We start from the raw sequence: 25,709 nt of genomic DNA, 5'->3' as shown, positions 1-25,709 counted from the left end.
CTCACCTAAAAATAGGATTTTCGGAAATGTCTCTAGGAGGGCATGTGGTACCTTTCTACTTTTTAGTTAGACCATTCAACACATCCACCATTCCCTGAGCTCTCTAGTGTGGGGATGTACTTCTGTGGTCTTCTAGGGACAAGGTAGATGCAACTGGTCTCATTTGGCCTTCCAGGCTAACAGTAACAGCCATCACTGCAGGTTTTGCTGCTCAGTGTTGTGTTGCTAACTTGGATCTATGGCAAGCTGCGCTGTGAAAATAACCTGCAATGTGCCTCCAGAAGTTTTGGTTTTGCATAAACAGAAATAGTCCTTCTTATTCATTTCTTCCAATACATTGATGACTTTTCTGTGAGCGTGTAACCAGATCTGCATGAAATGATTGTAATAGCAGCCTGTAGTAATGGGGGGAAAACCAGTTTTTATTCCCTTGCATAAAATGTCAAAACATGGATCAGACTGGCTGAACATCCAGAAATTCTTTCCATTGGATCACCAGATTTGCCAGTCATTCTAAGATGTCTTTTTCCAAAAATGAAGATGACTTACAAAATTGTCTAGCTTGAGTAAAGAGAGATACTGTTTCCAAAAGGAGCGGTAAGTTTATTTTGGAGTTTTATATTATCTGTTTTTAAAGTCTTATATTTAGGGATTGCTTTTTTTTCCAAAATAGTCAAAGATGCTTTATGTCATAGCAAAAGACCCCATAAATGCTATTTTTTTATTTAAATGGCACATGATCTTATTCTTAACATTTATTATAATCCTTTTAGAGTCCATTAGATGTTGTCTAAGTTTCTGATCACGTAAAATTCCAAAACATTTAAACACAGACCAGCAACAGTGCAAAGATTATTAAACAAAATATGACTGGTCAGCTTCATGGGCAGAATTAAGTGCTCATTTGGATATTTATTTTTCTTATGCAGGCACAAGGAGAAGGGGAAAAAAGAGTTGATTATCCTTGTAGAGGGAAACTGGTGAAATTTTAACTTACATGGTAAAAAGCTCTTTAGCGATGAAACTAAGTGTGAGAAAAACAAGTGAGGTACAGTCTTCAAAGACTTATCTATACTTTTCTGTTTAGGAATTTTGTGTGTGCACGTGGCAATCAGAATGAAAGCTGATAGGTATGATTTGCTAACTCAGTTTAATGATGCATGCAGCAGTTACAGATGGCGACAAAATTTTGTCAGATTTCTGTGCTCTGTATGCAAAATCAGCAGAGCTTCAGGAAAAAGCAAAAGAACATTTGGGGAGTCTGTGCTGTGCCTGCTTAAAAATGTGAAGCTGAAACAATTAGACATGTGGTCAATGGGAATAATAGTTGCTGCATATATATGTATAGGCATGTATGCATGCATGTATAGGCAACATATGCATAGACATGATGCACTGAATAAGCAAGAAATATTTTCCATCTGGAGAAGTCATCAATGAAAACTGTGTGCTGGAACAGCCATAAAACAGCAGATCTGACATTATTTTTCCTACCTTTGTCACTAGAGTTTTTCAATGTGTTCTTCTTTGGCAATGCCTTTTAGTGTTGAGACACTCAAACTGCAAAGCCCTCAGCTCCTTGAAGTTACTGACTCTCAGATGAAGGCAGAGTCCATCTGAGAGCATCTGCTGTGCTGAATGCGACCAAATATCTCAGCCTGAACATGAAGGAAAACAGCCCTGCTCCTGAACAGTCACCAAACCCTCAGACCAGTTCTGGTTAAACCAAGATTGTTCTTCAACTTCACTGCACACATCGTATTTAATGTTTACCAGGATCACATCAATGCTTAAAACCATAACTTTTATACAGCAGCACCTCTGCACTGCATCCTTCACTGTTCAGCTTAGGAGGCAAAAAATTTGGGTTGCACCCAGCCTGGCTGCCACTGCTTTTGCAGAAGTTCAACTCCCATGGTGGCAGTGCAGCACACACACTCCAGTTCCACCCTTGTGAGGTTGGATCTCTGCAGCAAGACACCGAGGAGCTGAACTGCTTTTGGCCTGGGATTCCTGCTGCTAGGGACAACACCCCATGTCACCGTGGGCTGCACCAGATAGCCCCTGAAACCTGGCAGACTTCAAAGCTGCAGAGAGCCAAGGCTGGACCGGACAGGCACCCTAGCAAGGGGGAAGAAGCATCATTTCTTGGCCAGCCTAGCCAAAGGCTCCAGGCCGCCAGAAAAGGCAAGGCTGAGCTACTGTAGTGGGACAGGAGCTGGAGAAGAAGACAACCACATGACAGAGGCACAGGAGAGGCCACATTCAAGAATCTTACACTTACAGATAGACTGGAGTAGCAAAAGTGCTAGATTATTTTTTGCAGGCAGTAACAAACTTTCTCTTTAACAGGAAAGATAGTGCATATAGTCTTTATAGTATATAGTGTATCATGTAGGCCATGATTTTTCCTGGTTAACTGCTTCCCCAGATGCAATTTCCAGAATGACGATAAAAAGTCAAACCCATGAATACAGCAGTAGCTGCTTTTATTCAGTACTTCCCAAGAAAACCAGGTGGATGCTTCAACAGAGCTGGTTTTTCGTCAGAAGATAGGTTAAAAAAGGAAAGGTTTACCTTGAGTAACCTTAGACTAAAGATATAACACACTCCTCCCTGTCCTTCAGCTTTGTAGTGGTGGATTTCTCTATGGGGAAACAAGCCAAGACCCAGGTGTTGACTTCTATGGAGAATGATTTCAGATTTCAGGACACTGCTTTATGTGTAGAGACCATCTAACCTGAGTACTTCAAATAAATTTATGTTGCTAAGATTTAGTATGAGCAACTTTTCCATGGGAAAGGTGATATTTCAATTGGCAATTTCCAATTTCAAATAAAATACCACAGCTGGAAAAATATATATACTGGAATTCACAAAATTCCCATGAAAACAAGAGAGGAAGTCTTCTCCTAGCTTGAAGTTGTATGTGGAAAAGTCATTAAATACTGTCATAATCTGAATTGAAGCCCGATATCTTTTATCCTGTCATTAATGTGGAAAAATCAGTGACTTCACGGGTAAAAAATAATGTCTATATGAGTAGTCTTCAGCTTTTTATTTCAGTTTCTCAGAATGTGGAACTTAAGGTACTGCAGTGGAGTACATGGCTGGAAAATTCAGCCTCAAAAGAAAAAAAAATTCAGCTACTGTTTAAAGGCACTATCCTAGAGAAACATATAAAATCTGATTGCATTTTTTTTCCTTTCTTCATAGTAGGATTTTAAGTTCATTGAGATCACAAGGAAAGAGAAATAACACAGAGCATTTTTTCTACATGGTTAAGATTCATATATTTAGATAAACCCTAGCTAAAGATCCAGATTTTGAGATAGCAAGTTAATCCAAACATTCTCATATCCATCCATGAGGCAGGTGATGGTCAGTATCTCACTGAATAAATCACCAGGAGAAAGTCTATGGAATCACATGGTGCTTTGATTTTATTTCCTTACAGTCTCAGAAAAAATGCCAAATGTTCTGACCTTACATGAGGGAGTATGTGCTTTTATATTGCATGAACACTGTGAGCAAAAGCAGGAGTTCAACCAGCAATCCTATCTAGGGTTGATAGGTAGAGCAGAACAGTCAAAACCAGTTGAGTCCAGTAGGGTTTTGGGTGAAATATTCAAATAACGAAGATTTTTCCAACTCCTGGTTAGCAAAAGTGTAGAAATTAAATGTATTTTTTCTCAGGGGGCTAGAGGAGCACAAAGATATTGTGACAACTAAGGAGAAACAATTGTGCACCAAACATACTGAGATCTGGAAGCACCTCAGTATGTTTGGTGCACAATTGTGCAGTAAATTGTGCACAATTGTGCACCAAATTTACACATAACCATGCAAACATTCATCACAAATTGTTTTTTTTTTTTTTTTTTTAATCATAGAAGAAACTGTGGGCATCTTGGAGGAGCTGAGATTCCCAGGATTACTGCAAGTAACCCTGCCCTGGAATGCTGGACACCCATCACTGGTGGTGAGGAAGCAGAGGAAGCTGAGAGCAGTGTGCTGTTACCACAATGGATTTTGCTTCAATTGCAGAACAAGAAACACTTTTAAGTCTCATTCAAAACAATGGCAAATCATTGGTCAGATTTTCTATTCTTATTATTAAGTTCTCTTTCTGTTGTGAAAATTAGAGATTGCTTTTAGTGGTATTCTATTTTCTCATCAACATGCTACCTGTTATTTCTGGGCAATTCTATAACCATGCATGATTCAATTTACAGAATCAAATACAGGCCTCTGCGCAACTTTAAGTTTTGTGCTTATTATCTTTCAGATTTCTGACTACTTTTATTTACAGGTTTTAGTGATGCTCAGTTTTTCACATTTTCTTACGTAATGCCTCCTGCTGCCATTATCAGTTTTCCATGAAGACCTCAGGATTATATCATACTCTCCAGTACACTCAGCTGTCTAAAGGAAATTTTCAGCTCAGTTTTCACTGTGAAGAAAAGAATTCGCTGGACAGCACATGAAGTTCCAGATGTGACAAAGTCTGGCTCTCAGGCTCCCTGATGTGAAGTACAGCAAAGTGTTAATAGTTTTTACTGAGTAGTCAGTTTGAAAAGGAATAGGGGATTTAAGACATCCTTTATTGGTAGAAACTCCAGACAAGTGGGCAACTCTCAAAGGTTTTTTGTGAGGGTTTTTGGTGTCTCATGACCTATTGAATTTTGCATTTGTATTACCCTGAGCAAACTTCTGTGGTTCTCATTACAATTTATGTATAACCTGCACTGTTTGAAGCCAAGGCCTAAAGATGAGAACAAATCTCTGCGGAGTTAAAAGTAGCAAGAAGGTAATCTGATCCCAGAGGCAAACAGGAGAAGAGTGACTGGGAACAGGGCCACTTCAGGTAAAATCTGCACTGTCACCCATTAACCATGCCAAAGAAATGGGGACACTGGAAACAGTCTCCATCAAGCCTTTTCTAAAAAGAGACAACCCTACAGATGCCATGTGTGATCAGAACAGGCACTCAAAACTAGACTTGTATCAATAAAAACCTGTCTATTATTTCATCTTCTTTTCTACTCTCCCTGCTAAAGCAAACATCATCTGCAGAGAAGGCCCAGATCTAGAAAAGAGATTTTATGAGAGTAAGATGCCCTTCCAACAGTTTCCATCCTTTAGGCCTGTTCTGTGGGGTCATGGGACTCCACAGACCTGTTATCTTTCAAATGGTTGGTTATTTGGTTCTTGGGGTGAAAGTCTGGTGAGAGTCTGACCTGTGTGGAAAGACAGGCCAAATGTGCATTTTGGTATCAGAAATGAAATAATTCTGCTCCATGATGCTTTCAAACTTCCCTCAATCATCTAAGAAGAAGACAAACAAAATCCCTTGCATGTCTGGGGCTGCCAATGTAGCTGGAAGTTACAATGCAATGTGAAAAGCATGTCACAGATAAGCCTCTGCAACACATCATAAACTGCACCCACTCCTCAGTGGACCTTGTTCTTCATGGGCTTGTAATAATTTTTCTTTCATTAGAGTCCTTTTTCATCAAGAGATCCCCTAAGCACAGAACAACACTGCAGAACTACGGGAAAGAACCAAAAACCAAAAAACCTTAAATTCTGTTTGGAGCAACAGTAGCCACCCAACACAAATGGGAGAGGAACATTAAAGAGCAGGCACACCAAAACCATCAGGTCACACTATGCAATACATGGCAACGAACTGGAGGAATGGGGCTTGTTATTCAGCTCTGCTGGGCAGCATGGGAAAAATGAGAAAATGATAAAAAATCATTTCAAGGCAGAAAAACAACAAAAAGTGCAAACTATTAGAATGGGAAGGAGGTATGGGAATTTATTGCACCATTTTGGAGGAGCTAATGGTCTAGATCTGGGATGTATCGAAGGAACTACTCTTTAAAATAAAGGTGTACAGGACAATACATGCAAAGCAATGTAGAGCACATTGAAAAGCAATTTGAATAGCAGGATACAATGCAGACAGCAAATCCTCTGTATCCATAACTGTATGCATGAAGCAATTCTGCAGGATTGAGCTCTGATATGCCAATTCTCACACTGGCATAGTTCAAAAAGAACAAAAACCCAGACAAGAGTCACCATGATGTTATCAGTCCAAGCCTCACACCTGAAGTCTTCCCCAGAACTTGTCTCCCTTGCCCAATCCTCAGCTCTTAGATTTTGCATCATCTCTTGGTGTTCTCCTGGAGAGGAGGGAGCTCAGGGTGGGAGGTGCTGCAGCCCTGCCCAGGTGCACAGCCGGGCTGGCAGGCAGCTGCACACCGAGAGCCACACAGCAGGGGTGGCAGCAAACAGAAATTCTGCAATAACACCTGATGTCACTTCTCCCATTACTTTTTCTCACTGCCTTAAGCAAAAAGCTTTACCTTAAACCAGCCTTTTCCAGATTCAGTGCTGAGACAGGTCATGGGCTCCAGAAGTGCTGCAATTTCATGGGGCAAAACAGACCTGCTGGCTTGAAGTTCTCACTTTGCTGATCCTTTCTTTTTGCATCTGCTGCACAAACCTTTCAAACAGAAATATTTCCACTCCTCAACTCCTGGGCAGGTCTTGATGAGATATACCTATCCCTTCCCCTCCCTGTACCCATCCTCAGCACACCTCACTTTCTGCTAGTCTGAGATATGAAATGCTAATTTTCTGACAGCTTTGGAACATGGTGGATCTCTGTCATGGCTTAACCCTGGTCAGCAACTCAGCCCCATGTAGCTGCTTGCTCATTTTCCTTAGCTGGATTAGGGAAAAAATGTGAAGGGTAAAAATGAGAAAACTCATGAGCTGAGATAAAGGCACTTTAATAGGGAAGGTAAAAGCCATGCACTCAAGAAAAGCAAACCCAGGAACTGATTCCCATTGGAAGGCAGGTGTTCAACCATCCCAAGGAAAGCAGGGCTCCATCACACATAACAGGGACTTGGGCAGACTGAAGTTGTCACTCTGAACATTTTTCCCCTTCCTTCTTGCCCCAGCTTTATATGCTGAGCATGACACCACATGGTATAGAATGCTCCTTGGTCAGTTGAGTCAGATGTCCTGGCTGTGCTGCCTCCCAAAATTCTTGTGCACCCCAGAATCCTCTCTGGCGGTGTGGGAAGAGAAGCAGGAAAGGGTGCAAACACCGCTCAGCAATAACAAAAACATCCCTGGGCCATCAATACTGTTTTCAGCAGAAGTCCAAAACATACTCATATTGCCTACTCTGAAGAAAATTATCTCAGCCAAAGCCAGCACAATCTCCTTCTGCCTAGCCCTGGCAATGCAGTGTGGGACAATTGCTTACAGCTGCCAGCCAGGGAGGGCAGAGGATTCTAAGGGCAAAAGAGCCAACATGAACCAATTTTCTACCATCCAGCTTGAAGGGCTTGCCATAAGAAAATATGTTAGATATTTGTTTGCTCTCGCTGTGAGAGCACGGTCAGGAAGAGTTTAAGAACAGCTGATCCTGCCTTTGGGCAAGGGGACATTGCAGAACATCCTTGCTGGCTCTTTCCACCCCAGAGGAATCTCATGTTCTCTAACAAGTGCAAGGTGCAGCACCTGGGTCAGGGCAGCCCCCAGTATCAATACGAGCTGGAGGGTGGACAGATCAGGAGCAGTGCTGCCAAGAAAGCCTTGGGAGTGCTGGTGGATTAAAATCTGGACATGAGCCAGAAACCTGCACTTGCAGCCCAGAAAGCCAATTTTATCCTGGGCTGCATCAGAAGCAGAGTGGGCAGCAGGGCGAGGGAGGGGATTCTGCCCCTCTGCTCTGCTCTGCTCTGGGGAGATTCCATCTGGACTCTCTGGGGTCCCCAGTACAGGAAGAACATTGACCTGCTCGAGCAGGTTCAGAGCAGGGCCACCAAGGTGATTAGAGGGCACCTCTCCTATCAGGAAAGGCTGAGAGAATTGGGATTATTCAGCCTGGAGAAGAGAAGGCTTTAGGGTGACCTAATTGCAGCCTTCCAATTCCTGAAGGGAGCCTATAAGAAAGATGGAGACAAATAATTTATAAAGGCATGTAGTGGTAGGACAAAGGGGGGGCAGCTTCAAACTAAGGGTAGGTTTAGATTAGATATTGTGAAGAAATTCTTTATTATGAGGGTGGTGAGGCACTGGAACAAGTTGCCCAGAGAAGCTGTGGATGCCCCATCCCTGGAAGTGTATAAGACCAGGCTGGATGGAGCATTGAGCCATCCAATCAAGCAAAAAATTACCTGATCAAGCAAAAAATGTCCCCACCTGTGGCAGGGGGGTTGTAATGAGATCATCTTTCAGGTCCCTTCCAACACAGGCCATTCCATGCTTCTTTGACTCTATGATTTTCTCTGCTAAGGGGATCACATGGACTGACACTTTTAGAGCAGCACACCGAGCACCCCCAGGTGTAGGAACAGATTATTTAAAGGCCCTTTGCTGCTCCACCTCCCCAGCACCCTGCTGCACTCCAGCAGATTCCCAACAAGTGGCTGTGACCCTGGGAGGAGCTGAGCTACCCAACAGTCATGCTAGGCACTTCTAGGCACTTTCAGGGTTTGATGGGTTTCTGCACACTCCCCAGACCACATGGCTCATCAGTGGGGAAAAAACCTGGTCCACAGCAGGTCTGCAGCATCAGGAGGGAGGGGGCCAAAATCTTTGCACACTTCTTTGGTAATGCTTCCACAGACACAATGATTTCTTGCTGGAAGCTAAAAATCCTGATGTGGTCTTTGTGGCAGCAGACATCCTTTTGTGGATTATTGCCAAAACTCAAAGGCCTGAAAAGCAAGCTGGGAAGTGTCTGCTGGGGAAAGAAATCCCCCTTGCCTTCCATGAGAAGTTAATAAATGTCAGAGAAAAAATCTGAAGACATAATAATGGCTGTGAGGATTAACTTGCTCTTACAGCAGCAGTGCCAGATTATTTATTGGACGTATATTTTTCCTCTTTGAGGTTTGTTTGATGGTTTTTCTCTTAAAAATAGATAACCAAAGGTTTATGAAGGAAAGACACATTGGGGAAAAAAGTCAACTTGACACATAAAATTAAATTTCAGTATCAAAACTCTAGGGTTTAGCAGAGAAGGAAGAAAAGCATTTCATGCAGGCATCCAGCTGCAAAAAAGAAGGCCACTGGAGATTAATGAGGAAATAAATGGAAATAATATATGAGGACTAAATAAGGAGGAAGTTTAGGCCATAAGAGATTAATGAGGAACATACACTTGCTCTAGCTTTGCCACTAGATACATGAATTGAATTGTGTTTTATGGTTTTCAAGGTAAATTGAAAGTGACTGAACGACAAAGAAATTTAACAGAGGGTTTTCACTCATAGTCCTCCTGGGACTCATCCCCTCAGAGGTGGGAAAGGCTGTATATGCTAACTCTGCAGTTTTTGGGGATGAGCAGAGGAAGTTTCTCTATAGAAAGCTTTGTTAGCACATGCTTCCTTCTTTTGAGCATGAGACAACCAGCGAAAAGCCTTGGTTTGCACAGAAGTCACTGAACTGCAGCTGAATAGGCCTTAGTTAAGTTGATCTTTAAATCATATAATTAAAAGCAGAAACAAAAGTCTTAAAAGGCATAATCCAATCTTTATATTTGTACTGCCACGTGTGTGCATGCATATGGAACTGCACTTGCTGTCAGAAAAATTTGCTATTTCAAAATAAATTTTGTCCACAACTTGAAATAAATACTTAGCCTACAAAATGTCATAAGAATTCATACAATTATAGTTTGGAAATCACATTTTTTATTTCTACACTGACTTTTTTTAAATATCATAAAAAACAATTTTTAAAATAATAAATTACAATAAAATTATCTGTTCTGTTTAAGATGTAATAAAATGTCTCAAATGAAGCTAAGACAGACAAAATGAATTGTTTAATTACCTTCAATTCCCTTGTTTCAGTACCAATTTTCTGCATCTTCTTTCCATTCTATTAATTTTCATTTCAATGCTAACCTAAGCTATTTTCTGTCCCCATCTGCCTTCTGAGGTTTTATCCCAGAGCCAAGAAGTGCTGTCCTCACTGAGCTCTCAATTTACTCAGCATCTCCACTCCTGGCATGGGTCAGCCACAACCAGGGCTGCTCTCCATGGATCTGAGACCCTCAGCTCTGCATCATGGCAGCCCACCACCATTTCCCTTGGTCTCTTTCCCTGCATGCCAGGGAGTGTTCTTTTTTTATTTCAAGTCCCTAATGGGGTGAATAAGATGGGAGGAGGTGTGTTTGAATTGCTCTGGTCACTGTATCCAAAATCATGACAGCCTGAGAGAAGTATGACCTGCCATGGGGCAGCTGCTGGAGTGCTGTGTGGGCCACATGTGACACTGGAGTCTCTTGAGTGTTCAGCATAAGAAAAGAGCCCAGGCAGGCTTGCCTGAAAACCCTGGCCAGCTCGGGTCCCACTATAAGCAGTGTAGGAAATCCCATATCCTGGATTCCCCTCAAGTAACACATTGTTTCTTCCTACAGCTCCATCAAAATCCAGCTCTTCATTGTAAGAAGGAAATTGGCATAATCCTGATCTATTGAAAAATGATTTCAAAAGTCACTTTTCCCCTGGTTCACATCCAACAAATCAGCTGTGCACTGTGGCCACTGCACTGGTCAAGGCCAGCTGCGTGGTGATCCTTTACCTGACCACACTCATCCCAAGCTTTTCTTGCCAGCATCCTGCAAGGGCTCTGGAAACTGGGGATGGATTCTGCCCACAAAGCTCTGGGGTGATGAGAGGAACAAAATAGTGAGTTGTACTTTCTATTGCAAGCCTCCTTCAAATTCAAGGGAACAGGGCAGAAGGCCTTCACCATCCTCTGTGATTTTTCTCTCATCTGTCAAAGAAGAGAGTAGAAATTACATTAGACTCCTACTACTATGGGAGTCTGAGCCATGAGCTGTCCCTGGTCTTTGGGAAAGTCAGCTTGGACCAGTAAGAGAAGGACATTCTCAATAGTAGACTGGCCATACCTCTGATTATTGAAGCAGCTGCTTCCCAAAAAGTCAGTGGGATTTTTTGTTAGATTTGCCAATTTTTAGCTTAGGAAAAGCTGGATCCAAAATTATTGGTGTATTGGTAAAATAAGTAAGTCTTATCCTAACCTTTCCAAACAAGAACATTTCTGTCTGTTGCACAACTAAAATGAGCAACATTTGAAATACTTTTTCCAAAAAAAGGTTATCCTTTAGGCTTGTTATTTAAATTATACCTAACAAATTGATTTGTTTAGAAATCCATATGCCTTTCAGAAAGTAAATACAGTTCATATATGAATAAGTTCCTATATTTAATGCCAAACTTTCATGGAAAATGCCCATTAATGGTTATCAGAACATTAGATGCATGAGCCAAACTTTTGGTAATGCATGGCATTAAACTTTGGGGTGGAAGAGGTGGATTATATATTTAGAAATAGCTCCTATTAGGCAGCTCCTATTAGGAAGCTACTATAGGAGCTGCATGGAGGAGAATGCCCACAGGATACCACTTCTCCCAGCTGGCAGCATGACACAGTGCAGGAGCCTGTCAGGGGGCAGGACAGGGAGCTCCAGCCCTAAGTCTGAATTTCTTGCCTTTTGTGGCTTTAAGCCATATGTGGACTCACCTAATTTGTGATGGATGTTTTACAGTTGAAATACAAACCCTGAAAACAGGGAATGAGGATGAAAATACAGACCATGCCACGACCACAGTCCAAGGCTCTTGTGGGAGCTGCCATAGTCATGGACTTACAGCTGAGTTTCAAATGTTTTATTGAATTACAGAAAGGACTGCTATTAAGTTTCCCTTCCCTTCAGCTCATTATATACAATGGTCTTCCATAACTAAACTTTCTTTCTAGCAGCTTTTGCCCATAAACAGCTTAACACTTTAAAATTTTCCAAACACTGCAATTTGATATATTCAGGAAGCAATATGCATTCAGGGAAACTGTGGGTCCCAGGTTAATGATTCTCTTCAATCAGTTTAAGCCTGGGACATTGTATATTTATGACAGTGAGTATTATGGGGATGCGGATTCACCAGTTGACTGATGCAGGCAGCCCTGCAAAGTGATCAATCTTTGCTTGTTAAGGAAATTCCTGTACCCTCATGTATTTGTCTGGTGGCCAGCCTAAAAGAAAAAAAATTGTATCACCTGTATAGAAATAAAAAGCAATAAGCCCAGTCAGGACATCTACTCGTTTGGAGGAAGGTCAGTTTCAAGAGATTCCAATTGTGGGCTCAGTTTCTTCAGCAGGTTTGCTGGTTGTGGCTCTGCAGTCATTTAATGTCCCTGCACACTACTCCACAGTGTTTTCGTTTCACCTCCTGAAGTAATTGAAATTCAAGATGGAGGGAAGATAAATGCACCTGTGTCTGCATTGACTATAGAACTGATTTCGGGTCTCTGACAAAAAGGTATCACAGCGAGTACACAGCCTTTTAAGAGAACAACTGAGCTCAGTTATTCATGAGGGCAAGCTGAGATTATGACATGACAGACTTAGCAGGTGAACAAATTTACAGAATTCCATAATATTTCATGAAAATTGCCTCTTTGGGAACAATTTTTGCAGGTTACATTCCATTTCTTAAAAAAGCAAGAGCCTGCCTTAAGCAAATGAGCTGACTTACTGTGAGACAGCTGAAAAATAAGCTCATTGAAATCTCCACACAGAGAAGCTCTAAGGACTTGCACAGGGGTGTTTGCACAGTGCCTGGTACAATGGGTCCTAACCTGGTCATGCCCTTTGATTGTTACTGCAGAGCAAACAGTCGACAATAAAGAAGTAGCAAGTAACACTCAGGTCAAGCTCAGCTACCAAATCTGCGTTGTATGTTCCCCACATGCCTCCTCAAGCACGCAGGCAGCTGCTACCACTGCATACAAAGACTGGCTAAAGCCAAAAGAGAGTCTGTTGACCTCACAGCTTCTGCTTAGGTGTCTGATGCATTGGCTGGAATTTCATCAGATGCTTCCTGTCACTCATGGATGTTCCCACTGCTGTGGGAGGGCATTCCGTGACGATGAAAACTCTTTGTCCTACAGGGAAGACTATCATGAAAATGTCTTGACACCGAAGATGGAGCTTTTAGCAGTGAAAAATATCTGCTGGGTACCCTTCTGCTGTAGAGAATGCCCTCTGAGCAGTCAAAGAGCAGAGTTTGAAGAGCACTTCATGTGCATTGGTCATTCACATGCACCCATGACAACTAAAATGCAAGTGATGCAACAGGTGATCGGTGACAAACATGTCTGCCAACAAAACTCCACAAAACAAATGTATCGTGTTCAGCACTGAGCCCATACTGTGCGTGCATTTCTCAGAAACACTGACAGTAGTTCCTACCAGAATTGGAAGCTGTTTTTTACCTCTTAGTAGATTACCTTTGGGATGGCCATCAGTGCAGCTCTGCAGAGTCTTTGCTGCCAAATGCATTGTCTTCATAAGAGCAAGAGCAATAGCCTGATCCAAGGTAGACGCTGTAATCACCAGATACAGATATTCTTCCTGGGGACAGTGAATGGCACATGGCAAGCTGTGTCTGTAAGATCCTGGTGACAAATCTGGGGCTGTCTGTGTTTAGGCTTGGAGGAAAACTGATTAGTTTCAACTTCTTGGAACTTCCATGACTAAATAACTTTATGAAGCATGGCATCTATAAAGAGCTATGATGGCTTCAGCAAAGGAGATGCTGCTTCCAAACCATCTAGCACACAGCACAAATGCCTCTGTGTGACCCCACAGGGGACAATGACTTCAGCAAAACCAGGCAGGAATGGTTTTGCCAGACTAGAAAATACAGCCTTAAATATTTGACATTATTGGTGACAGAGGGTTGGGAAGAAATGAAAAGCATGTTGGAAAGCTCCATCTACAGAAGATGCACTATTCAATTTTATAGTTCCATAAAAAATGCAAAAGAACTGTTCACAGCTGGTGAGAAGGAAGCCCAAACTCTTGGTTTCGCTTCCGCCACTGGCTGACATTTATGGGGTTTTACTTATAAACAGCACTTACATAAATCAGTCTAGTCATAGCTTATACCCCTCTTGCAATGCAGACCCCAGTCATGTATTTGTTGCTTCCCAAACAACAAAGACTGAGGTGAGGAACAAAATATGCAAACCCTTCTTCAGTGGGTAATTTAACCCAAATCCAAGTACTTGGTTTCCAAAGTGTATAAACAGCCTGCTGAAACCCAAACAATACAGTCAAGGAAGTATTTTATACTGAGAAAGATCTTCTCTTACTAGTTTGCATGCTGACATTTTAATAAGTGCCCTGTAGTGCCTTTTCCCCCTGATTTAACCATAATTGTTGTTTTAATAAATTTTGAATTAATTTAACTGTTATTCTGCACTTCTTGAGAAGTTCAAGTAACTGTATAAGGCTGTATGAATAATTCCCTGTCATGAAGAACTGCTAGTGGACAGCTTGGCTTCAAATATTTCTGAAGAGCATTTCACAAGACAGCCAGGACATGTGGCTGCACAGAGATATTCCACTCCTCTTGCTGAACCTCACCTAATGACCCATCTAGCACCGACCTTACATCAGTGGCTCTCAAAGACTAGAGACCAGCAGAATTACTGACAGTCTGAAGAGAAGCATGTGGTGCTGGTACCTCCTTCTTCTGCAAGAATCAGGATGAGAAGGCAGCAGAAAAGTAATAGAGAACAGCAATGCAGAAGTGAAACTGTGAGAAGTTACTCAAGGACAAAAGTTTAAAAAGCAAAAGGACCATGGCTTTATCCTTTCCTCAAAGAATTAGTTAAATTAGGAATGGTTGTGATTACAGAAAGATTTCCTTGCAATTACTGTTCCACATCAGAATGCACTGCAGGAACTCTACAGACGTCTTGGACTGAGGGAATAAGCCAAGAAAGGGTTATAACAAGAGCCATGCAGTTACTGCAGACATGTGAATCCTCTTCAAGCACACATTCACTAAGGAACACGTTTCCTGAGAGAAAACTATCACAGAGCCATGTACATCTCTCCCAGGAGCACCTGTCTTCCTGCTCCAGGCACCCCTCATCACCTGTGTTCACACTGCAGAGAGGTGCCCCATACACACAGATGAGGATGAGCTGGACATCCCCAAAGTACATTCATTGTCTACTCTCTTTAGCTGTGACTTTAGAGGGGACACTGTTCTACAGCCCCCTAGGGAGGAACTCCAGAGAAGAGACCCTGTTTAGGTTAGATACAAGAGAGATCAATTTTTTAAAACTGCTGGCTGTTCTGGATGTCTCCATTTTCAAGAAGAAAATTTAACTAAGGAGAGTTGTTCACTCATGAAACATTTTCATCCCCAAGTCCAACAGAAGGAAAAGTATGTTTAAGAACAAGATCCTCTTTAAAACCAGTAATTTATGCCCTCAAACCCATTATGGGAATCTAAGGAATGTTTTCACCATGGGGAATATCCATGTTGTGTGCCCAATATTTAGGTGTGTATTTAGGGCATAGCTGTTTTTCCTAAACAACGCAAAAGAGAAAACTTTCTGGCAAGTACTGTCATTGCTCATGCTGGTGCAACAGCCACATGAAATAGTGAAATTTTGCATCTGCAAAACACACTCGCTGGACAGCATAAGGCCATGGAAGCATGCAGGAGATGAGTCTTTCATGATAGCTTATCAGGCTTTTGAACAGTGCATATTTCTTCTCTAATGTACAGATTTTGATTTTGTGCTCTTGATCCTTGTGCAGACTCGAGCGCCATTGCAGACATCCTGACACACATCTATTGATATTCAGGGCATTGCTGCAAAACTACACCAGCTCCAATGCAACAGCATATAGCTGTGCTTTATCTAAGTTCATACAGCCACATGCACTGAATTTTACTCAAAACATATAAATAAAAGGGAGGAGGTTGCTTGATGGCAGCTTCAGGAAGGCATCACTAGATCCACACAAACACTTGGGAAAAAGGTGCGTGCAACTTCTACAAAACTCTCAGCAGAGGTTTCAGAGACAAGAGCAAACGGCCTCAAGTTGCACCAGGGGAGGTTTAGGTTGGATATTAGGAAGAAATTCCTTCACCAAAAAAGTTGTTCAGCATTGGAACATGCTGCCCTAGAAAGCATGGTGGAGTCACGGCCTCTGGAGGTACTTACAGATAAGCAGATGTAGTACTTAGGGACATGATGTAGTGGTGGACTTGGTGGTGATGGGTAAATGGTTGGACTTGATGATCTTAAAGGTCTTTCCAACCCAAATAATTCTATAAAAACTAGAAACTCAGTTTCATTCCTGAGTAAAGAGGCTCCTGCGTAATTTTTTTATGGCAATAAAATAAATATGTGCTGCTGCAGCCAAGGAAAACCGCAGACTGTAACTTATCTTGATACGTGACAGCTTCTCTGATCTGACTTATTTTAGCAGGGTGAGCAGAAGTTAAAAGACTTGAGCTATTTCTCCTCTCCTACTGTAATCTATTAGTGTGTCCTCCAGCTTTCCAAGGTGTTGTTGTTGATTTTCACTGTTGTTGTTGAAAATCACTGTTGGTGATTTTAACTGTCCCACTTTGCTTTTACCCTCTCTCCTCTTCAGTAGTGACTGCTTCCTCCCTCCAGAAAATCACAACATCCTAAAGTGAGCATTCATTTGGTTGTGTCTGCATCACACACTTCCTCAGTTTGGGAAAGAGGACTCACAATGCTCCACTCAGCTGGCTCTCCAAAAAATCCCCCCAGATTTAAGCAGAGAAATGGGAATTAACTCCCTCCAAGTGTAAGAGCATCTATCTAGGCTTTGATTTTTATATACAAGCAGAGGCTTTTCGATTTAGATGATTTCCAATCTCCCCAGTTTTCATCTGTGTCTTTGGGTAGCTGCCTTTGTCAAACTGACGGAAATATTCCCAAACTGAGCAAGTTAACAGGAGGAAAGGGTAGGCCACGTGCCCCTCCCTTTTCTGGCAGTAACATGGGAGGAAAGACGATGCTGTATGGACAGGGACACTGAGTGCATCCCCCCCTCCTGGCCAGGCTGATTTCAAAAGAGGTACTGTGCAGAAGGCACCTGGCATTCAGCAAGGGGGCTGCTTCTGTGCCTGGAAAAATGAGAAATCCCACCAACTTGTTTGGTTGGTTTTTTTGCAGAGGAATACAGGTTCACTCATCATTACAATAAGCATATTCACACTCCCACTGAGCCAGTTTGAGACTTCCAAGACTAGCACAGTATATGAATGAGCCTAGTAAGAGCTACATACTGCAGACTCTTAGCCACTATTTTTCAAATTTGGGTCAGTCTGAGGCACCATGACTGAAAAATTATTGCCACGAGCATTGTAAATTAATATTTTACATTCCCTTGAAGTGCTTTTTGAGGAAATTAGCCTTCATTACTGAGGCATCTCTCCTGTAAACACAGAAAACAGAAAATACCTCTGCTGACAAGGGCAGCATTGTAGGGCAGGGAAGAAGAGTAAACATTGAATCTGCGGGAAGAAGTGGACTGATTCAGCAGCTGAATCAATCAGGCATGTGCATCCCTTCTCCCCAGCAGTGCCCCAAACCTCAGGACCCGCAGCACCCCGCCCCACAGCTGGCACCACCTCTACACCAGGCAGCAGCACACCATTGCCCCCCAGACCAACCAAAATGGCAAGGTGCAGATGTCAGCCCCTACCAAACATGCCCCAAGGACACCAGGAGCCCCCCACTCGTGCCAGCTGGGTGCTTTGTGGCGCACTGATCACAGCCACAGCTACGAATGCTCGATCCTGTGACCTTCCCTGGAGGGCAGGGAGGGCATGGGGTTTCCATGGCACTGTTTCCTTCCCGTGTTTCGGGCCATTTGCACGGCCCAACTGGTGCTGGAGTGCGTATTTTTGGCAGTGGCTGGGGAGGTTCCTCTGCAGCTGAGTACAGCCAGCCAAATTCAGCTGGCACGAGGCAGGGCTTTTCAAAATGTTCTGTGCTCCAATCGGAAAGCAGCCCAGTGCTACTCTTCTCAGAAAAGTGCTGCCCTTGTCCTCTTTTAATGAAAGCGAACTTGGTATTCAGTAGGAGCAAGCCAGAGCTATTTCAGACATGGAAGACAGCAGACACAAATCAATAGAAAAAAATAACTTCTTTTTATTTACAAAAAAATCCAAATATTGGATGCTGTAAACAAAATTCACAATCTGTTCCCTCTAGAGTCTGTTTTCCATCAGCTCTTTTTCTGTCTGTGACAAAGCCTATAGTCAAAATGTTCCAAAAGAGCAATCCAAGGAGCAGTTTGCTGCAACAGGATGCCTTGCAGAAGGCAACAGTTGTAAGGAAATTTGAGGGAAAGCAAATCTGCACAGACTCCTACAGACTGCAGGAGCCTGCAGTGCCTTTAGCCAAGATGTCTTGAAATTTGCAGGCCTTTTTTTTTTTACTATTTATTTTGTTAGCAAACCACTATTACAACAGCAAAACAGTACACTGATTTTCTTTCTTGCAAGGGAAATTCTCTGCATAAAGAAAACCATATAAAAGAATATATTCAAATAGGAGCTGAATATGCAAATACAATTTTTCCTTTTCTGTGCAGTTTCATCTAACACACTTCATTTTCTCAATTAAAAAAAAGCGCCTTTTTTGAACCAGTAGGAGCTTCTGATGTGATGCAAACCAAGCATTTAGTAAGAGCTGTTTAGAGGATTTGTGTGAAGGCCTTTGTGCAAGATAAAAAATACTTTAAGTGCAATACAAGAAACTAGAAAAATATCATCTTTTTGGTCTTCTAATTGCCCCTCTATTTTTAAGAGAAATGTTCTTGCATTTGAGAGGACAGCTACATCTAAGAAGAAAAAAAAGAAGAAAAATCTCACTTAAAAGCTCTTGGTTGTTTCACGATCGTTACATTTAACCAAGTTTAGCGCCCTGTTGGTTAGCAGGAAATTCAGCGATGGCACAAACAGTTTTACTGTAATCAGGTCAATGTCTTTAATCAGTTCAGCTCTTTAAAAGGGGCACTGTCTTCTGTAGCACAAGCTCTAACCTTACGGCTGATTGGATGGGACAGATCAAGTCTACAAAGCAAGAACACGGTTATTAACTTTAAAAGTACCAGTGTGCTGAAGAGGAGGGGAAAAAATAGTTAAAAAGAAGTCAGACTTTATGGAGAGAAAGGTGTGCAAACCACAGAAATAAACCAGCTTTGAAAAGGAGTTCTTATTTTACTCTTGGCCTGAACTCATGCCTTCTTCCCACCTCTAACACCAGGCACATTTAAAGTCACCAGTCACAAATAAAACAAAGCTCCACCAGTTCCACCACTTCATCATTAACATATGCAAAACAGATCTGGAATACCTATATAATATATATAAAAACATATTATATATGTATCAAAATGCAAATGCCAAAAGGTGCAGTTTAGCTCAGAGCCCGGCTGTATGCACTACAAGGTAACTAGCTGCTGTCAATCAGAAAAAAAAAAACCCAACCCACAATTAGATTTGAGCTGAGAGGAAGTAATTTAAAACTTTCTTTCAAGCAATGGCAAAAAAAAAAAAATGGGTCCTTCAAAGGAAAACCAGCACTGTATCATGTATTATCAGCATTCTGTGGTTGTGGCACAGCTATAGATTCTCAAACTCTTTTAAAGAGAGGATGAGTCATTTATTTGCCACAAATAGTTGTGGGAGAGAAGACACACCACACTACCAGCTGATCCTATTTCCCCAGCGCTCCCCTCGCTTCCGCTGGCGAGCCAGGAGCAGGAGGAGCGGGAGCCAGGAGCACCCAGCCCGGAGCGAACCTCGCTGGCACCGGGGGCCGGCCCGAAGGAAGGGAAGGCCCCCGGGGACAAGGCCTGCACGTCAGTGCGAGCAATGGCAATGGACCAGCTCCTGAGCTTCCTGAAGGACTCGCGGGGAAGGTGCTTAAGTAAACAAATCGGGTTCCTATTAAAGCGCCTGCAGAGTGAAAAGTACAAAGCGTGACAAAAATAGATGTACCTTACTCACTCCATAGGGAAAACACGCTGCCAGGACACGAGTCCTCTCCCTCTCTCTGCCCCTGACTCCAATGCCAGACCGTGCCTGTGGCCAGGCAGGGCACTGACGGATTTCCTTCAAAAGCCTGAATTCCCTTTTTTTTTCTCCCCCCTCAGAAAGAAAAAGCAAACTATCAGAGTCAAGTGTCACTTAGTCATTAGGTTTTTAAAGCACAACAAAGAATTTAACACCTTCAGAGATGGCACTGAAGTGAAAACAGCAGCGGAGGAGGTTGGTTTTTTTCCCCCCTGCTGATCTTTCGGGAGAGGAAATGAAAGTGAATAGCTATTGTTCCAATGTAAAGTGATTCCATTTAAATAAAGTACAGTACTAAAATTGTAAATGCAGTGTGACAACCAGATCAAAGATGTTTAATATTTGCATAAAAATATATATATATATAATATATATATAAAATATAATTTTCAGCAATCGTGCAACACTCTTAAAAAGGGTTCATTTCACATTTGCTAAATTCTAGTGGTCCTGGAATGCATAATGCATTCTATTAAAAATACTCCTTTAAATATTAACAATTAGTGTTCAAATTACCAACTAATACAATATTCTTTAGCTGTCAGGGGGTTTAAATAAACCTATCTTTGATCCACGTTCCACTGAAATTACACATCATGGAGGTATGCAGTCACAACATTAGTGGGTTAAATGTCAAAATGGCATTACAGTACAAAACAGTTAAAAAAATCAGCTAGTCATATGTTTCTCCATCTGTGGAATTATTATGGCTCACAAGCAACCCACTGAATTACTGTAATCCTTGTTCTTGCAACCAAAGACATTATCTGAATCCCACCTTAATCCTGACTGGTTCATGTACTCCAAATTTCTCAGGTGTGGGTTAAAATTTCACTGCAAGGTGCCCACTGTCCTATGACATCCTGTTGCAAACTGGAAAACAAGTAGTACTTTATTTAAACATTCCTTAATTGCTACATTTTCCTAGACCACATTAATATATATTGTGTGTGTATATATATAGATATACACCAATGACATGTACATATATACACACACAAACATATATACACACATACACACACGTACCTAGGATAATAGCACACCGACAAAACATTAACTCTATACAGGTATTTGCCAAGAAAAAAAATAGGGCATTTCCTCCACCAATTATTCACAAGCTTATGGGTTGGTTTGCTTTTTTTTAATCCTTGTGTCCCTGATAAAACAAAATGCATGGTTAAACCACAAAACTATATAATTTTTTTCTCAAATTTTATGAAGGCATCAGGCACTTTTGATTACTATTGGTGTGTACAAATATAGGAACATCTCCTTTTACATATATATATATTTATATATATATACTCTACTGTATCTTCTTTGCTTGGATAACTTTTTTGTGAAATCTTTGGTCCTTAAGTATATACTTCTTGCCACAGCTGGTTTTCCAGCATTCTCACATTTTTAAAATGTGAGGCATGCACACAGCTGGAAATAATGGACTTTGTCATCGTACGTGTTTCTGCTTCTATAACTGTACCAATCCACTACTGTTCATTTGGAGCAAGCTGTTTCTGGTAAAGCATTCTAGTCAAGCAAGCTATACATTCTACATGGTCAATCCATAGACGGCACTTGCTGCAAGCCCCAAATGCAGTAATTCCAATATACAACTTTATTCAGCTTATCTCTGCTTTATGCCTCTAACTTTTAACTCCTGAATATATATAGAACTGTTTTTTGTGAAGTTTTTTTCTTTTGTTGTTTTTTTTTGTTTTGTTTCTTTCATATTCTCCCTTTTGCAGATCCCATTCTAGAGTAAGAATAAAAATAAAAGAAAATAAGGCTTTCCCACCTTCTCTATGCCAAAGCTATGGGAGCAGATATTGCCAACCCATATTGTCATCAGGCATTCCTCCCTCACTTATTTCAGGGGAAGCTGGTTGCTTTTAATGACAGGCCTCTTGTGCTCTGGGGTAGGATCCAATTATTTTGGGGTTCTTTCTTGATCATGCTCCCATTAATTATTAGAAGAATCACAAGCTTGTCCCAAGCTTGAAAACTAGAGCAGATCATCATTGCACAAAACACCCCATTTCAGAGGGACCCGTCGCCCCTTCCTACACCTTAGAGAAAGTTCTCTCCACGGGGTCCACTAAGTTCAGTTCTTAATTACAGGGCAGCCAAGTAGAGTATGTGTGCTGCTGGCAAGGGAACACCGTCTGAACCTGGGCAATATAGTAATTGCTGAAGTTGGCATCTGCTACGTATGGGGCTGGCTGGTAATAGCAGGTGACATTGGCCACGTTGGGGATGATATTTTGCTCGGCTAGGACCCGGATGGCCAGCATGGTGATCAGATTCAGAGTCTGTCTCCTCTCATGTCCCATCAGGCACACTGTGCTCTCATTCACCACACCGTGAAGGGTCATGAGATAGTCATACTTGCGGTCTTCCAATCCCACAAAGTGGTTCTGCAAGTAGGACTCCAGCTTTCTCTGCTGCTCGCCAATGTCTGAGAAGTCAATGAAAAACCTCGAACACATGTATCTCTGCAGGGATTTAATCTCAGATTCAGAGGCTGCCCTAAAGCCCCTTACCAAAAGGTTGCAGTACTTCAGAAGACCACCTCCTCTGATTTCTTCTGGGTTTCTGGTGGCAATTATCTTGTTGCAGAGGTGATCAAAGGCTTCCTGGAAATCCCCATAAACGCTCTCGCCAATGATAGTTGGGTGAAAAGTTTCAGTCATTGGATTCTCTGAGCACTCATAAAAAAGCAGCAGGGAGTCCAGCTTGATTTGAAAGGAATCGACACTGAATTCAAACTGCCGCCTCAGAGAGTCCACAAATTTCAGCTCCACGTTTTTGCCACTGTTGTTGGACAGGGAGATAAGACTCCATCGGTCTGAATCATTGCATACTTTTACCATTTTCTGCACATAAGCCTCCTATAATCAGAAAGACAAAATGAGCAAATCAAGACAAAGATCCAATAAATTTCTCCTTCGCTGCGTCTGCTCACCCCTCCCAAGCCCCCCTGCCCCCCCCATTTGCATTTCATGAAAGATTTCACGGAGCCTGCAGATACAAACCACAGAGTAAGTGCTTAATGTGAGAGCTCAAAATGCTGTCACTGCAAGGGTATGACAGGGGAGGGAGTGTGTTCTGCTGGGACTGTGTCATGCAAGGGAAGCATACAGCAACACTACCTTGTTCAGTCACTTCTAAATACATCTACAGACTAAGGCCATGGCACATCTGCCAAATATGTTTGCACGCATATGCAGAAAGTCACTCCTGCAATCTAAAAAGAAATCTTATTTATTGGTTTTCACTTCTCTACTTCCCAAAGAACAAGTTAGACAATGTTCATTCCCCTCAATCCTACCAGTGCAGGTTCACAAATCAGTCCCGTATTAAAAAAAAAATAAATCCCTCTAAAAATCTGGAAGGACTTCGATTCAGCCTAATCAACTCAAGCGAAGTGTCTTCTAGAGGAGGGAATATGCCTCCCCACTGGGGCACCAAGCACCGCTGGAAACATGCCTTGCAGACGGGGTTTCCTTCTTGCAGATGTTAAATCCATCTACGCTCCCCGCGCACCCGGGAACCGGGGCCGGCACACCGAGCTGCCGCCGAGCCGGGCGGGGAGCGAGGTGTGCAGCGCCTGGCACACGCCCCAGGTAAAACAGCGCTCTCAGCAAATCAACCGGGAGGGAGAACAAGCTAATTAATCCTGAAGAGCCCCGGGCAGGGCGCTTCACTGTAAACTCCTCCTCGGTTTTAAGCGTGGGGTGAATAAATCGCTCGGGGTTCCCGTGGGTCGCGGAGGTGCGGGGGGAGCTGCTGCAGCACTCCATCCCCAGGGGGAAGGTGCCCGCTCCCCGCAGGCAGGCGCTCACACCTGCCCGCTCCGGGCGTCTGGGCAGAGGTCAGGTTTACCTTGAGTGTGAGAGGCGTGATCTTCTCCTTATTCACCCCCTCGGGTAAGAAATCCAAGAGGCAGTCCAAGACCACGTCCTTCACAGTCTGAAATTCGGCTTCTCCTTTGAGGTCGGCGCAGAAGATGAGGTCCAAGTCCTTGTAGCCCAGGCCGCTGTCCTGGTGGAGGACGTGGCTGGCGGCCGAGCCGTTCAGCCGCACGTCCCGCAGGCCGATGCCCTTCTCTTCCAGCCGGCTCCGCACCACCTTGACGATCTGCCGAGGCTGCATGGCCAGCGTGGGGAAGTTACCGCGGCCGTGGATGGGGATGGTTTCGCTGAGGATGCGGTCCAGACGCTGCACTTGCTCCCAGCTCAGCACGTTGCAGTGCGCGCTCTCGCCGCCGTCCGCGGAACTCCCGCCGGCCTTCTCATCGTCTGCCATGGTGAGCGGCCGCCGCCTCTCCGGGCTGGATCCAGGCACCGCTCCGGCTCCCCGCCGGCCCCCCGGGGCCTCTCTCTCTCCGCGCCTGGCAAAAGAGGAGGAAAAGCCAGCGGTCAGCAGCTGCGTACACCCGGCGCCCGAGCTCCGCTCCCCTGCGGCCGTCCCTTTCTGCGGGGAAGCGGGGGGACACACCTACTGATCAGATTAAATAAATAAATAAATAAAATGGAGGGTGGGGGGAGAAAAAGCCCCCCGGAGCCAGCTGGTGCTGCACGATAAGGGAAGGCGCCCGACCTGCAGCGCCGCTGCTTGCGCCGCTCTCCGCGCTCCCGCCGGGGCAGAGGCCGCCCCGCGCCGACGGAGAGGCCGCCCCGCACCGCCCAAGAGGCCGCCCCGCTCGCTGCCGCCGCAGGCTGCCGCCGTCTCCGGAGCTTTCGTAGTTCTAGCCGGGAAAGGTCCCCAGTAGTTTTTATACGGGGTTTCTCCGCGCTTCCGGGGCTCCGTGTCACGGCGCCCGCGTCCCGCCCCCTCTATCTGCATGGCCGGCCTCGGCGGTGCCCCCGGCCCGCCCACACCCGCGCACCCGCGGGCCGCCCTCCCTCCCTCTCTCCCGCCCGCCCCTCCGCAGCGCCCGGCGCGGCCGTCCCGCACCGCCCCAGGCTGGGGGAGCCGCGCAGCGCAGCGCAGCCTCCCCCGCACGGCTCCGGGCAGGCAACAAGTGCAGCAGCGCTCCCTGCCCCGGACGGGGCGCGGCCCCTCCCGCTCCGGCCGTGCCTCGATGCGCGCCCAGGGGCACCCAGCTCCGCGCTGCCATTCATTCCCGGGTTTTTTTTTCCACTGCCTTTTTACCCCCCGCCCGCCCCCCCGACATTCCCGGTCATCCCAGGCTCAGCCAAACTTCATACCAGAGCGACGGAATTTGGCAAGAGCCCCTCTCCAAGCAGATGCCGAGGATCCCGGGCCGTGTGGTTTGCGCTGCTCGGCTCCTGACCGAGATTTCCAGAGCCGCCTGCGGCAGCGCAGCGGCATCACGCCGTGCCTGCCCGGCCCCGGCCCGGCCCCTTCCCCTGTGCCCGCCCGCCCTCCTCGCCGGCGACGGGAGGAAAAAGGCATCTCGAAGACCACGGAGGAGCCGGTGCCTTCCAGAGGAGCATCCTGCTTATAGAGTACAACTTGGGTAACCGCGGAGCCGTAAAAATGACGTGGAAGACAAGCATATTATATAAACATACCCATATATTTTATTTGCATTTTCTTTCAAATAGAATGAATGCATCTGCTTGTTTTTCACCTGTTACGTACATACACGAACATATAGTTATTATTTAAAATGCATATAGATACTATATGCATATCTATACTATTTCAAGACAGATACTATTTAAAACATATACATACTATTTA

At 43.9% G+C, this 25,709-nt stretch overlaps 1 protein-coding gene across 2 annotated transcripts; it reads right to left on the bottom strand.

Annotated features, from left to right (window-relative positions):
• Window positions 1-18,102: 18,102 nt before the first annotated feature.
• TENT5A (terminal nucleotidyltransferase 5A) lies at window positions 18,103-25,313 on the bottom strand. 2 transcript variants are annotated; one of them, XM_054280263.1, is made up of 3 exons: window positions 25,211-25,313; window positions 23,883-24,390; window positions 18,103-22,888 (listed from the first exon to the last, which is right to left on the bottom strand). In XM_054280263.1, the coding sequence occupies exons 2-3, from the start codon at window positions 24,303-24,305 to the stop codon at window positions 22,109-22,111; spliced, it is 1,203 nt and encodes a 400-aa protein (XP_054136238.1). In that variant the 5' UTR covers window positions 24,306-24,390; window positions 25,211-25,313; the 3' UTR covers window positions 18,103-22,108. The 2 variants fall into 2 exon arrangements, with proteins under 2 accessions (XP_054136238.1, XP_054136239.1); XM_054280264.1 differs by lacking the exon at window positions 25,211-25,313 and adding an exon at window positions 24,600-24,671.
• Between the last annotated feature and the right edge of the window lie 396 nt (window positions 25,314-25,709).

This window comes from Melozone crissalis, unplaced genomic scaffold (genome assembly GCF_028551555.1).
Source record: "Melozone crissalis strain CALT ecotype California unplaced genomic scaffold, PUWL_Pcris_2 ptg000027l_1, whole genome shotgun sequence".
NCBI lineage: Eukaryota > Metazoa > Chordata > Aves > Passeriformes > Passerellidae > Melozone > Melozone crissalis.
Note: the sequence above shows the minus strand (reverse complement) of the source record. Positions and strands in the feature narration are given on the sequence as shown.

What these genes read in the sequence shown, in the direction of transcription:
- TENT5A (XM_054280263.1), bottom strand. Translation starts at nt 24,305, where the DNA reads ATGGCAGACGATGAGAAGGCCGGCGGGAGTTCCGCGGACGGCGGCGAG. An exon ending in TCACGCCTCTCACACTCAAG is followed by an intron (nt 22,889 to 23,882) that starts GTAAACCTGACC and finishes TTCTGATTATAG; the next exon opens with GAGGCTTATGTGCAGAAAAT.